A 14,300-nucleotide genomic window follows, 5' to 3' on the forward strand; every position below is an offset into this window, starting at 1 on the left:
CTTTGGGAGGCCGAGACAGGCGGATCACAAGGTCAGGAGATCGAGACCATCCTGGCTAACACGGTGAAACCCCGTCTCTACTAAAAAATACAAAAAACTAGCCAGGCGAGGTGGCGGGCGCCTGTAGTCCCCAGCTACTCGGGAGGCTGAGGCAGGAGAATGGCATGAAGCCGGGAGGCGGAGCTTGCAGTGAGCTGAGATCCGGCCACTGCACTCCAGCCTGGGCGGCAGAGTGAGACTCCGTCTCAAAAAAAAAAAAAAAAAAAAAAAAAAAAACCTGTTCCAAAAAACTTAATTACTTTTTTTTTTTTTTGGATACGGAGTCTCGCCCTGTCAGGCGCCGCCACCACTCCTGGATTATTTTGTTTTTGTGTTTTTAGTAGAGTCGGGGTTTCACCGTGTTAGACAGGATGGTCTGGATCTCCTGACCTCGTGATCTGCCCGCCTCGGCCTCCCAAAGTGCTGGGGTTACAGGCGTGAGCCACTGCGCCAGGCCAAAACTTATTTACTTAATCACCAAATTGCCAGTAGGATTTCAAAAATACTTCCCCAACAGAGGAGAAAAATTAAAAATGTAAAACGTATCATTCAATTATATTCCATCATTTGACTTTAGAAAACATATATGAAATTCAGTTTTAAGGGAGGAATATCATGTGGTGGCTCACAGGCACTTTAGGGACTACTTTCCTCTAGCAAGAATATCTCTGCTGCTATAAGAGTTTGGACTTTTGATTTCCTGGTTAACCACTGGTCAATCAGGGGGATTCTGAGATTGTAATCTTTACTGTGGCTTAAGTAAAAGAGGGTGTCTTCACTTGCTTATATGAGCCAGATAGGTGGGCTGATACTTTGGGAGTTTGAGTTAGAATAAAGTCAGGTTAAGACAGGTTATTATTCTATTTTACTTATGATAATAAAATTATATTTGTTTTTTAAAATGTCCTCATCTTTTGTAAATATTGCCTCAAAATAATCTAGGGTGGAAGGAGGATGACTGAAGAGGGATGGATAAAAAAGACTGGCCATGTATCAGTGGTTGAAGCTTGGTGTTGCTTCATTATACTATTCTCTACTTTTATAATCATGCTTGATAAAATGTTTAAAAGCATTTTATTCAAAATTTCAAATTTTTTCAGATTCTAATCACTATTGAAACTTTAGTTTATAAATAAAATCTGTATGGTGACTCACCGGACATTTTCTGGTCTGAGTTTATCGAGAACCATCTCTATTAAGTCAGGTCTAAATTCTTCCAGTAAATATTCCGCTGTGAGTACTTCTTCTAGGGGATAATACTTTTAAAAAGGAAAATATATATAAATACATATAGCTACTACATAGTTTATTAAAGCAGATATGTAACACATTAAATTCATTACTGTACACCCTTTCTCCCTTCAATTAAATTTTACTCCATTGGAAAAATTTTCTGTGGCCCTAAATCGTTTTCTCTTTCCTACCACATTGTTAAGCAGTTTCATATTGTTTGATGATTCTGCCAAATATACTGTTAATCTCCAAACATACTTCCATTAGAGAGAGCAAAATCACATTTCTTTCATGGAAAACCATGAATATTTCTGGTCAAAAATTGAGTACTTGTTAATGAAGAAAATTCGGTAATAAAATGCTGACACCTACAGCATTTTTTAATATAAAGTATACACATTTTTATGAACAGAATTTCCTAAATTTCTATGAAACATACTAGACAAACATTTGGGAAACTGTTGTGGGAAAAAAATGGCTTATATTTTTGACCAGTGTAGAAAAACAATGCAGAAGATGCTTTTTGGTAAGAGCAACTTCCAGTATTGGTAAGAGCAGCTTCCACACTGACTGATTCATTCATCCAATAAATATTTAATGAACATCTACTCTGTGCCAGGCACTGTTCCACACACTATGGATAAAACAGTAGGTAAGACACATGAAATCCTTTGTCCTCCAAGAAGTGCACAGACATTGTAATTGGGAGGGAGGCAGACAATAAACAAATATTGTAATTTTAGTGAGAGGTGCTATGAAAACAATAAAAAGGGGGAGGGGCATTATTTTAGATTGGGAGGTCAGAGAAGGTCTGAGGAGAAGAAATCTGAGGGGAGACTCAAATGATAAGAATCTAGCCAGGCAAAGATCAGATAGAAAAGTGTTTCATGTAGAGAAAATAGCAATGGGGGAGGAATAAACTTAATGTCTGAAAATTAGAGAGCCAGTACAGTTGGAGTGGAATGCAAATGGGAGAGATGGGCTGGACAGTGGTATAGAAGATGGCCAGATAGGCTGGGGCCACATCACTTTGTAGGCCAAGGAACATTTTGCATTTTATGCCAACTCTGTTGGGAAACCACTGAAGGAATTTAAACAGAGGAGTGAAACATTCAGATTTTAGTTTTCAAAAGATCACGAGGCTGGAAAAATAAACTACAATGGGGACCAAGAGGAAAATAGGGATCCCAGGTAAAAGACTATCATGGTAGCCCAAGCAAGAAATCATGATAGCTCAGACTAGGATGGTAGCAATGGAAATTAAAAAAAAGTAAACAATAGCTTTCACGTAAGTAGCACTTGACATGCTGCAGAACTGAAATATATTTAAAGTCAATAAGCAAAATGCATATTTAACAAAAATATTACAGAAAATAAATTTCAGGATGAAAATTAAGATTTTAAACATATCCTGACATCAACATTTGCCCTGTTGCTACAAAGTTTAAAGTTTTATACCTCAGCTTCAATAATTCACTTATTACTGAAAATAATATATACAAGATTGCTGAAATACTCTACACAGCAATGTATACAGTAAAATAACAAACTTACATGCAATATTCCTGCAATCTTAGATGTATAGCCCCGTGGCCTCTCTTTGTCTTTAAACCTAAAAGCAACAGCATTCAAGTCCTAAAATAGAAAATTAATCCAATTAGATATGTCCACCCTTATTAAGAAACATTTTTTTTTAAGTGTTTGGCTTGCACTATAAGCTTGCTACTCCATAAATACTCCATAAATACTTTATCACACTTTCTGAAAAAATGGCTATGCTTGATTTAGAAATGTATAGAGTATTTAAAAAATTTCTTAATGTGTATAAAATTTAATCCATCAACCTAGGCTTAAAACCAAAAACAAAATAGGTAAACAATTTTCAGTGAAAATAACAAATACAGGATATGGCTCTATAGCCTAAGTTGTTGAAACTAGTAGCCAAAGAATTTAGAAAAACTGTGTGAAAGAACCTTGTGAGATCCAACAATTCCACCATAGATGATTTTGGTGACTCATTCAGAGAACAGCACCCAGATTAGGAGTTACTGTCATAATTTTTGGAAGCAGAAATTATATCCTTAAACTTTTATCTAGTTAAAAAGGATGTTTCTCATACTAAAATACATTTGAGAATCTCGATAGGCTTTAAAGCACATATTTTTAAAAACCCATTTTAAAAAGGCTTTTAAAAATTTGAAAGACAAACACCATTTGTTTTATGCAAAAAAAAAAAAAAAAAAAAAAAAGCCGGGCTCTTCCCATACATACAATAATAAAATCACTTTTAATAACACAATCATACATAAACAATTCATTACTTCTTCGAGAATTTGCTACAGATTTAAAGATCTGAAAATGACAGAGCTCATGCAGCTTTAGGCAGGGAGTAACATAATCCCTGACAGATTCTAGCTCAAGAAACTGCTGATTTTCTTCTGAGCGATGGAAAAGCATTTGATTTCTTCTCTTTTCCATCCTAAAAAGGGCTACATGATGCCTTTCCCCTTAGTTGTGCCCCAAGTAGCAAATCAGACTAGTACAACTAAGCCTTAACTAATACTATTATACATTGCAAAATTTTAGAGTTCAATTAGGAAAAAAACTTTAAAAGTTTAACTGGGCCTTAAATTTAAATTAATTCACATGTATTTGTTCTTGAAAAATAGATTCCTTAAGAAAAGTTTTGGTGAAACAAAAGTACCTTGCACTCTTGGAAAACCCATTCTTGAGGTCCTTCTGCACGTAACTTCTGAATGTATTGAAACATGTGCAAAATTATATCTTCAACATGTACTGGAAAAAAGGGGCACACTTAAAAACCATTCAGTCCTTGAATCCTTCAAAGCAGTGAGCTCACTCCTAAGGTAAAGTCAGGTAAGTGGAAGATGGTCCCTCTTAGAAAATGCAGTCCTCACCTCCCTGAGACTGGTTTTAGGTGTCCCACACACATGGCCCTCTGGGCTCAGGGATATGTGACAGAAAGGGTGTTGGGGCAGTAAGTGAGCAAATAAAAAGCCAAGTCCACATTTAACAAGTGCAACATAATGATCAGTTGTTAAGGGGGGAAGAATCATCCATGAAACAAAGGCCAAGTTACATATGAAAAATACAATGGATAAGTTGTATGAATTAAAGTGTTATAGCTTTCAACATAAAACAGATCCACAGCAAGAAGAAGTTAAAAAACATCATAGAAAGTAAAATTTTCATTCAAAAGTAAAAAGGTGAATCAATACTTACATAATCCTTCCTCGGTCAAGTCCACATTAATGATAAAAAACATAAAACCTCGGGCTCCTTCCTTCTGCCCACCAACAAGAGTATTAACCCAGCCTGCAACATTCAAAGGAAATCAACATGATTGATTGCATATGTGGCTTCCTTGAAGCTAAGAAAAATTTTTAAAATTCATATTGTATGTTCCTAAGACATGAGAATGAACCTCTTGCAAAAAAGATGGAGGAAAAAAAATCAGTTCAGAAAAGCAGTTTCAGATGGTGCAGAAGTGGGGGCTTTCCTGAAGATTCCTCACATCAATTCCCAGTCAAGAGTAGACTACTGGCTGGGCGCGGTGGCTCATGCCTGTAATCCCAGCACTTTGGGAGGCCAAGCTTGAGACCAGGAGTTTGAGACTAGCCTGGGCAAAATGGTGAAACCCCATCTCTAGCTAAAAAAGAAAAAAAAAAAAAAAAAAAAGACAACAGCATGCCAACAACCACCATCTCACTCACTAACCCAAAATGGTCACATCTAAGAATGTTCATTCACAGGACAATATTCAGGAGAAAATGAGAGCCAGAGTGAAAAGATGTGGTGGACACTCAGAAGCTGCTGCCCAGGAGACTTACCCTTTGATTTAAGTTCTGATAACAGACTTCCAGGACCTTCATGCCCAATGAGATGACCAAGATAATGACCAGGATTTGATTTGTAATATTTCTGAAGGTCAGGTATGGGAAATGTCACATAGAGATTCCTAATATCTTTAATGGGAACTATTTTGTAAAGTTGCTGGAGAAAACAAATCACAGAGATTAGCTATATACAACTCCTACTGAAGAAAATATTTCTAAACTATGAAGAATGATTTTCATGGAAGAATACCAAATTTAAGACCAATCAATTGCCACAGAAAATGATACACTGACCACAAATAAATGACTCAGCACTCTCCTAGTGGAATTTCATTACAGTCGGTATATAGTCCATGTTTGACCCCCTGAACCATGCAGCTAAATATTAATGGTTTTGAATGCTTATCTTCAGGTACAGGGTAACAGCTTCAACAGTTATTAAGACTACAGCTACCAAAACTACTTTTAGCATGTAAAGACCAGAACATATTGATATGTTTTTGGTGATTCATGATCCTAACAAATGTGAGATTGATTTTATTACCCTGACAAATATTTAAAACCACATGGGGGCTGGGTGCGGTGGCTCACACCTATAATCCCTGCACTTTGGGAGGCCAAGGGAGACAGATCACCTGAGGTCAGGAGTTCGACCTCAGCCTGGCCAACATGGTGAAACCCCATCTCTATTAAAAATACAAAAATTAGCCGGGCATGGTGGCATGCACCTATAGTTCCAGCTACTCAGGGGGCTGAGGCAGAAGAATTGCTTGAACCTGGGAAGCAGAGGTTGCAGGGAGCCAAGATTGTACCGCTGCACTCCAGCCTGGGCAACAGAGCGTAACTCCTTGTCAAAAAAAACAAAAACAGAAACAAACAAACAAAAAAACTACATAGGGGCTGGGTGCAGTAGCTCACGCCTGTAATTCCAGCATTTTGGGAGGCTGAGACAGGTGGGTCACTTGAGATCAGGAGTTCAAGATCAGTCAAGGCAACACGGTGAAACCCTGTCTCTATTAAAAATGCAAAAATTAGCCAGGTGTGGCAGTGTGTGCTTGTAGTCCCAACTACTCAGAAGGCTGAGGTGGGAGGATCAACTGAGCCAGGGAGGTTAAGGCTTCAGTGAGCCATGATCGCACCACTGCACTCCAGCCTGGGTAACAATGCAAAACTCTGTTTCAAAAAAAAAAAAAAAACATAAATAATGAAATCTCCAAAAATTTTCACCTGGTCTATGGTAAACTAGGTATATATTATGTCCACAAATTAAGAACACAAAATACCAAAATTTATGCACTTACTTTAAGATGTTCTTCTTGGAAAGGGTGTTCAGGAAATTCTGGCAGTGGGACACTTTTGTTCTCTACTTCAGAAAATAACTTTACCACCAGATTAGTCAAGTCATCTAAAGATTCTACAAGAAAACAGACAAGGAAAACAGAACTTAAGCGAATCGTAACATACAACAGGCAGAGCTTAAAATCTTAGGATCTCCTGAAAAGTCTCAGTACCGCTGAAAGGAAAATGTGAAAATGATTACACCTCACACCTATCTCTATTTTAAAAAATTATTCACAAATATTATTCACAATATTATTTCACAAGTATAATAAAATTTAAACAAATATTAGAAACAATAATTAATTGCATTTGGAAAAATGACTATGATTATCAACAGGCATATATACTGAACTACTAGCAGAGTATAACATTCACCTTATACATAGATAGAGAATTGCCTTCTATGATATAAAATTATCTTTTGTGCCTTTAAATGTGAGCATTTGCATTTTATTTATAAAATATGCCTATTTTTACTTCAATTTTTTGACATGTATGAAGGACTCCAAAATGCACGTTATATATGTGTGTGTATATGTATGTGATATTAGCAAAATTCTACTTTTGGAAGTATAACAAGAAATGAGTTAGGTCTTTGAGAAGAGGGCACAGCAGTCATAGGATGGAATAAAGAACAGCTTGCTTTTTATTTTACACCTTTCTGTGTGGAATTAAATTTTTTCCATTTGTACAAATTACTATTATCCTAAAAAGAAAGGAGTATTTAAAAAACCTATCTTTTTTTTTTTTTTTTTTTGAGGCAAGGTCTTGCTCTGTTGCACAGGCTGCAGTGCAGTGGCACGATGCCAGCTAACTGCAACCTCCGCCTCCCAGGTTCAAGTGATTCTCGTGCCTCAGCCTCCCCAGTAGCTGGGATTACAGGCATGCGCCACCATGCCCTGCTAGTTTTTTGTATTTTTAATAGAGACAGGGTTTCATCATGTTGCCCAGGCTGGTCTCAAACTCCTGAGCTCAAGTGATCTGGCAACCTCAGCCTCCTGAAGTGCTGGAATTACAGATGTGAGCCACCATGTCCGGCCAAAACCTATCTTTTTATAAACAAGATAACCTCTCATCTTGATTCTGTCTCCTCAAAAACAGGTTATTTATAAATGGTATAAACATTCATAACCTGTTACTATCAGTAAGCATTTGAATCAAATAAGAATCTTGCCTTGATATTCTATGACCCATTTGGAACTTTTCCATGAATTCTCGGGAGTACTAAATGACTATTTGAGAGCTGCCTTTATATGGTGTAAAATTCTCTTTTGTGCCTTTAAGTGTAGGCATTTGCATTTTATTTATAAAATACACCTACTTTTGCCTCAATTTTTTGACATGTATGATGGACTCCAAAATGTCCAGAGCCAAATAAAAGGCAGACCAGTGGCTGCTTGTTATATGACAAGTGAATTTAGGAATGCAGAGGGAATATTGTAGCAAGAGATGTCAGAGAGATCTTTTTGCAGATGGGACATATGACTTGAAACAAGGTGAGCAGTCAATAAAGGTTTGTGGGCCTGCAGTGCTGGTGACAGCAACATCCTGAGCAAGGTTCTACCAGGTGAATCTTTCTTCTTGCATATTTCTACCCTAAAAGCATAAATTCACAGTGTCACTTTTTAAAGGTAAGGGAGCTAAACACTACAGCACAGTCTATCTACCCCACTAAATTGTGGGCTCCATAGAGATCAGGGAACTGAGTCCCACTCACCTTCATATCATCAAGGTTTGGAAACCTCAGTGTCTGCACTTGATGATTACCTATGTGGCAAGTGTTCAGACAGTTAGTGCTGCCACAGCTAGAGAAACAGCTCCAGGCAAGAACAGAAAAACTTCTTTGTACCCTTGTGACAGAGATCCTTCCACATGGTTACTCCTCCTCTCTCCTCCAGCCAAAAGAAGGAGTGGATTATTTTTTAATCCTCTAAGAGATCCAGTTTCCTCCTCATACCTCTGTACTGTAAAGACATCTCTCTCGGGTTCAGCACAGGAAGTCAGTCACAATGGGAGAGTGATGTGTATGGATCAGGGAACTGAGACACTTTATTTTTTAGATACTTATTCTGTCATTTCCACTAAACCAAGAACATTCTGAGGACAGGGCTCAGGTTTGATTCATCTATTGCCATTGTCACTTGCCCATTAAATGCTTACTGAAATCATGTGTTTAATCTCAAATACAACATAGATTTAAACAAACAAACAAACAAGCAAAAAAAACAGTTTAGGCACCTACCTATTCCCAGGACTGGGTTGTAAACAGCAAGTGATATTTTAACATTCTAAACCCACCTACCTGAAGCACGCACACAGCATTACAGAGTATGCTTTTTTTAATTGTCCTCTCTCCCTGAACCCATTTTACACCCTGGTTCTTGCTACCAACTTAAAAAAATAGTTTATTTTCTAACTATAAAAGTCACATTTGCCAACAGTAGAAAACTTAGAAACAAAAGCTAAATTATGGTAACAAAAGTTACCATAATTTCATGATTATAAAGATGCTAGAGTGGCTACTACCATTTATGGAGAATTTGCTATGTGCCATACACCATGCTAAACAGTTTTTATTATCTCAATTAAACCTCACAACAGGTACAAGGTACCACCCACCACTTCACAAATGTGAAAACTGAAGTTTGAAAAACTGAAGTAAGTTTGTTAGCTCACAGCCACACAGCTAAGCAAGCGGTATATTTGGAATGAAAAGCCAGGTTGTTGGACTGTGAAATGTGAGTTCTTAACTACTATACAACATTATCAAATTTCTAGTACATGCTTTTCCATTTTGTCTTTTACCTACACCATATATGGTATATTAGAGTTTTTAGTGTTTTGTTGTTGTTGTTTGTTTTTTGAGACAGAGTCTCACTCTGTTGCCCAAGCTGGAGTGCAGTGGCACAATCTTGGCTCACTGCAGCAGCCTCCACCTCCCAGGTTCAAGCGATTCTCCTGCTTTAGCCTCCCAAGTAACTGGGATTACGAGTGCCTGCCACCATGCCTGGTTAAGTTTTATATTTTTAGTAGAGATGGGGTTTCGCCATGTTGGCCAGACTGGTCTTAAACTCCTGACCACAAGTGATCCACCTGCCTCGGCCTTCCAAAGTGCTGGAAATACAGGTGTGGGCCACTGTGCCTGGCCCCTATTAGAGTTTTAAAAAATTTGGGGGGAGGGATATGTCTTAGAATTTTTAATAAATCCCCAAATGGGACCATATAGCACATGTTTTTGTAAACAGCTTTTGTTTTCTCTTTATTAAGAACATTAAAAAATATACAATATATTTTTATATATAATATACATGTATTAATTAAAAATGTTTTATATTTATATATGCATATATAAGAATATATATTCATATATATGAGAATATATTAACAATATCTTCCCATGATATTAAAATGCTGTCATAAAACTGTTTATTCATAAAACTGTTATACATTTACCTATGATGTGCCAAGCACGAAGCACAAGCCCAGGTACTAAGGATAAAGCAGTGAACAAAACAGTTTCTACTCTCAAGTAATTTACATTTTGGTAGGGTGGACAACAAAAACACACAAACATTTAATACCTGAAGTATTAATAAATACTATAAAGAAAAAGCAAGATGGAAAGCAGAATAAGAAATGCTATTTTTCTATAAGATATTCTATTTTACAATTATAAAATCAGTATTTAGCAAATTTCCTATTAACATTTAGATTGCTAAATTTTTACTAATATATACTATACTGACAGAAACATCCTTTTATATCTCCTATTTGAACTCTGATTATTTCCTGAGATTGCATTTTTAAAAGTAAAAATGCATATTTACTTTTAAGACTGATATTGTTAAACTGCCCTCCAGAAAGACTAAAGCAACTGATACCACCATTACCAATACAAAAAAGCAACACCATCTGCAGTGGGTATTACTTAAAAACAGCAGGAAACAATGTTAGTAGTTAATTTGCATTTTAAAAATCAAACCGTTGTTTACATTCCAAACAGTCTCCCAAGTTTACCATCATCTGTTTTTGTTTTTTTTTCCCCAGTTTTCTGAATTGTTATAAGGTCAAATCTGCCAATCTTTGTCCTTTTGGTGTGTGTGTGTGTTTTTTTTTTTTTTAACATGGGATCTCTCTCTGCCACCCAGGCTGGAGTGCAGTGGTGTGGTGATCACAGCCCACTGCAGCCTTTAACTCCTGGGCTCAAGGGATCTTCCTCCTTCAGCCTCCCTAGCAGCTAGGACTATAGGTGCAGACTACCACATCCCGCTAATGTAGAAAAAATTTTTTTTGGTAGAGACAGGATCTTACTATGGTGCTCAGGCTGGGCTTGCCTTGCTTTTATATGCTTAGAGCACCTATTACTGTAGTAATTTGTATTTTTTTCAGATCTCCACTTAAACTTCTTTGGGGAACACAATGATTTAAACATAAAAATCCCCACCTACCTATTCTCTAACAAGCAGATCACTTTCAAAGGACTCTGAGCAAATAAACACCTCTATCTTATATCCATCTTCTAATACTGTGAAAAAGCCAACATGAAAAACTTACATTATCCAACTCTATAAAAAATTGTAAGGGTTCTTACCTCGACCTAAAACACAAACAGCCATTAAGTTGGATGAATAGTAAGTAGAATGGAATTTCAGTAGCTCTTGTCTTACATCAATGCCTTCTTGGTTTGGTCTAGTCTCCAGAGTATATTTGTTACCTGGAAGGGAAGAACAAGGCATTTTTTAGAAAAAGCAAAATATGTGGACTTTTAAAGTTTTGTAATTATCACTGCTATTCCTTAAGATGAACTTTAAAAATAGAGTTCTAATACACATAATAACTCAAATTTATTTGAATGTTATGTGAATAAACAGGATAACAGTACAAACCAGCAACGTTTTAAACTATAGTCTACGGAATTAAAAGTGTCTTTTTTTTTTTTTTTGAGAGGAAGTCTTGCTTTGTGGCTCAGGCTGGAGTGCAGTGGCGCGATCTCGGCTCACTGCAAGCTCCGCCTCCTGGATTCTCGCCATACTCCTGCCTCAGCCTCCTGAGTAGCTGGGACTACAGGCACCCGCCACCACGCCCGGCTAAAGCAGAGACAGGTTTCACTGTGTTAGCCAGGATGATCTCAATCTCCTGACCTCCTGATCCGCCTGTCTCGGCCTCCCAAAGTGTTGGGATTACAGTTGTGAGCCACTGTGCCCAGCCTTTTTTTTTTTTTTTGAGACAGAATTTCGCCTTTGTTGCCCAGGCTGGAGTGCAATGGCGCGATCTCGGCTCACCCCCAACCTCCACCTCCCAGGTTCAAGTGATTCTCCTGCCTCAGCCTCTCTAGTAGCAAGGATTACAGGCATGCGCCACAACACCTGTCTAATTTTGTATTTTTAGTAGAGACGGGGTTTCTCCATGTTGGTCAGGCTGGTCTTGAACTCCCGACCTCAGGTGATCCGCCTGCCTCGGCCTCCCAAAGTGCTGAGATTGCAGGCCTGAGCCACCAAGCCCGGCCTAAAAGTGTCTTGTAAAAATTATACTTTTGGCCAGACTTGGTGGCTCAAGCCTGTAATCCCAGCACTTTGGGAGGCCGAGACGGGCGGATCACGAGGTCAGGAGATCAAGACCATCCTGGCTAACACGGTGAAACCCCGTCTCTACTAAAAAATACAAAAAACTAGCCGGGCGAGGTGGCAGGTGCCAGTAGTCCCAGCGACTCGGGAGGCTGAGGCAGGAGAATGGCGTAAACCCGGGAGGCGGAGCTTGCAGTGAGCTGAGATCGCGCCACTGCACTCCAGCCTGGGCGACAGAGCCAGACTCCGTCTCAAAAAAAAAAAAAAAAATTACACATTTGGCCTGGTGTGGTGGCTCACGCCTATAATCCAAGCACTTTGGGAGGCTGAGGCGGGTGGATCGCCTGAGGTCGGGAGTTCAAGACCAGCCTGACCAACATGGAGAAACCCCATCTCTAATAAAAATACAAAATTAGCCAGGTGTGGTGGTGCATGCCTGTAATCCCAGCTACTTGGGAGGTTGAGGCGGGATAATCACTTGAACCCGGGAGGCAGAAGTTGCAGTGAGCCGAGATCGCACGGAGCTGGGATCGCACCATTGCGCTCCAGCCTGGGCAACAAGAGGGAAACTCCGTCTCAAAAAAAAAAAAAAAAAATTATACTTCTTTGCTAGGCACAGTGGCTCACACCTGTAATCCCAGCACTTTGGGAGGCCAAGATGGGTGCATCACCTGAGGTCAGGAGTTCAAGACCAGCCTGGCCAACATGGTGAAACCCCCTATTAAAAATAAAAAAATCAGCCAGGCATGGTGGTGGGCACCTGTAGTCTCAGCTACTCGGGAGGCTGAGGGATGAGAATCACTTGAACCTGGGAGGCGGAGGTTGCAGTGAGCCAAAATCGCACCACTGTACTCCTGGGCAACAGAGTGAGACTGTCTCAATAAAATAGGTCTGTATCTGTATTTATATTTCCACTTCTTAAAATCCCTATGAGATAGCAGGTATTATGAGCGCTTAAAAGACAAAGTAAGATCCACATGGCCTCCATTCATGCTTATTTTAATTTTCAATTCTCTATGTACTCCATAATTAATTGAACAGAGTCACTGAGGGATTTTTTTGGAACTTGCCAAGTTACTTGTGGAAAGAAATTCACTATTTTGGGCCAAAGCATTAAATTTGTGATGTGAATTCTCATAGATGTGATCTAGACTGGTTTAAAAAAGGATACAATGCTATTTTTGTAACTCTCCAGCGATGTATGTAGTGAACCACTAACAGCTCTCATGAAATCTTAATAACTAATTCAAGTAGGGTAAAATATGTAAGTCAAAAACAAATAGTCAAATTCTCTAAATAATACCTTGCAAATTAGGGATTGGAAGATGAAATTCCAATGATAAGTGTCTCTCCAAAATGGCATCTTGACCGGAAATATCCTAAGATCCTGGCACAATAACTTTTATTATTGGTTCTACTTACACTACTAAGTGAGATCCTGTCTTTCTTCTGCAGAGATAAAACTATGGGAGAGTATGTTCTTGATGTGGTTTAATTTTTTTTTTTTTTCTTGTGTTGTTATAATATCTGATACAGGGGCACTGGGAAAGTCCCTTTCATGAAATTGGATGTCTACAGAAAGCCACCAGATGGCGCTCTCAAACTCAGTCTTCAGCTCAGTAGCGCTGCACAGCACTGAGTAAAGAAAGATTCATGTCCCAGAATGCTTAACAGATCCAGTGAAGAGAAAATGTGCAAGACACAGCCTAGCAAATAACCTTAATCTTAACTCATTAACCTTTTCCTAGTCACAAAGTAATCACACACTTTCATACTCCCTAGACGTAGCTTATCACCCAAGTTTCCAGGTTGTTCTTGTTTTTAAGACAGCACTCTGGGAGGCCGAGACGGGCGGATCACGAGGTCAGGAGATCCAGACCATCCTGGCTAACACGGTGAAACCCCATCTCTACTAAAAATACAAGAAAATTAGCCGGGCGAGGTGGCGGGCGCCTGTAGTCCCAGCTACTCGGAAGGCTGAGGCAGGAGAATGGCGTGAACCCAGGGGGCGGAGCTTGCAGTGAGCCGAGATCGCGCCACTGCACTCCAGCCTGGGGCACAGAGCAAGACTACGTCTCAGAAAAAAAAAAAAAAAAAAAAAGATAGGGTCTTACTCTGTTGCCCAGGCTAGACTGCAGTGGTATAATCACAGCTCACTACAGCCTCGACCTCCTGGGCTCAAGATCCTTCTACCTCAGCCTCCAAAGTAGCTGGGACCACAAGCATGTGCCATCACGTCCAGTTTTTTTTTAAATTTTTTTGGTAG

The 14,300-nt window shown here is 38.9% G+C and overlaps 1 protein-coding gene across 5 annotated transcripts in view; it reads right to left on the minus strand.

Annotated features, from left to right (window-relative positions):
• The window catches only part of IDE (insulin degrading enzyme), a 122,830-nt gene that overhangs the window by 53,314 nt on the left and 55,216 nt on the right, over positions 1 to 14,300 (minus strand). For 3 of the 5 annotated variants that reach the window (XM_025397960.1, XM_025397959.1, XM_025397962.1), the window contains exons 5-11: positions 11,062 to 11,184; positions 6,431 to 6,543; positions 5,124 to 5,286; positions 4,516 to 4,608; positions 3,977 to 4,068; positions 2,827 to 2,907; positions 1,195 to 1,298 (exon numbers count right to left, since the gene is read on the minus strand). In XM_025397960.1, the coding sequence (XP_025253745.1) occupies positions 1,195 to 1,298; positions 2,827 to 2,907; positions 3,977 to 4,068; positions 4,516 to 4,608; positions 5,124 to 5,286; positions 6,431 to 6,543; positions 11,062 to 11,184 (769 nt within the window). The remainder of the gene's footprint in view (positions 1 to 1,194; positions 1,299 to 2,826; positions 2,908 to 3,976; positions 4,069 to 4,515; positions 4,609 to 5,123; positions 5,287 to 6,430; positions 6,544 to 11,061; positions 11,185 to 14,300) is intronic. The other 2 variants (XM_025397961.1, XM_025397963.1) reach the window with 2 other exon arrangements.

The sequence above is a fragment of the Theropithecus gelada genome, chromosome 9 (genome assembly GCF_003255815.1).
Source record: "Theropithecus gelada isolate Dixy chromosome 9, Tgel_1.0, whole genome shotgun sequence".
NCBI lineage: Eukaryota > Metazoa > Chordata > Mammalia > Primates > Cercopithecidae > Theropithecus > Theropithecus gelada.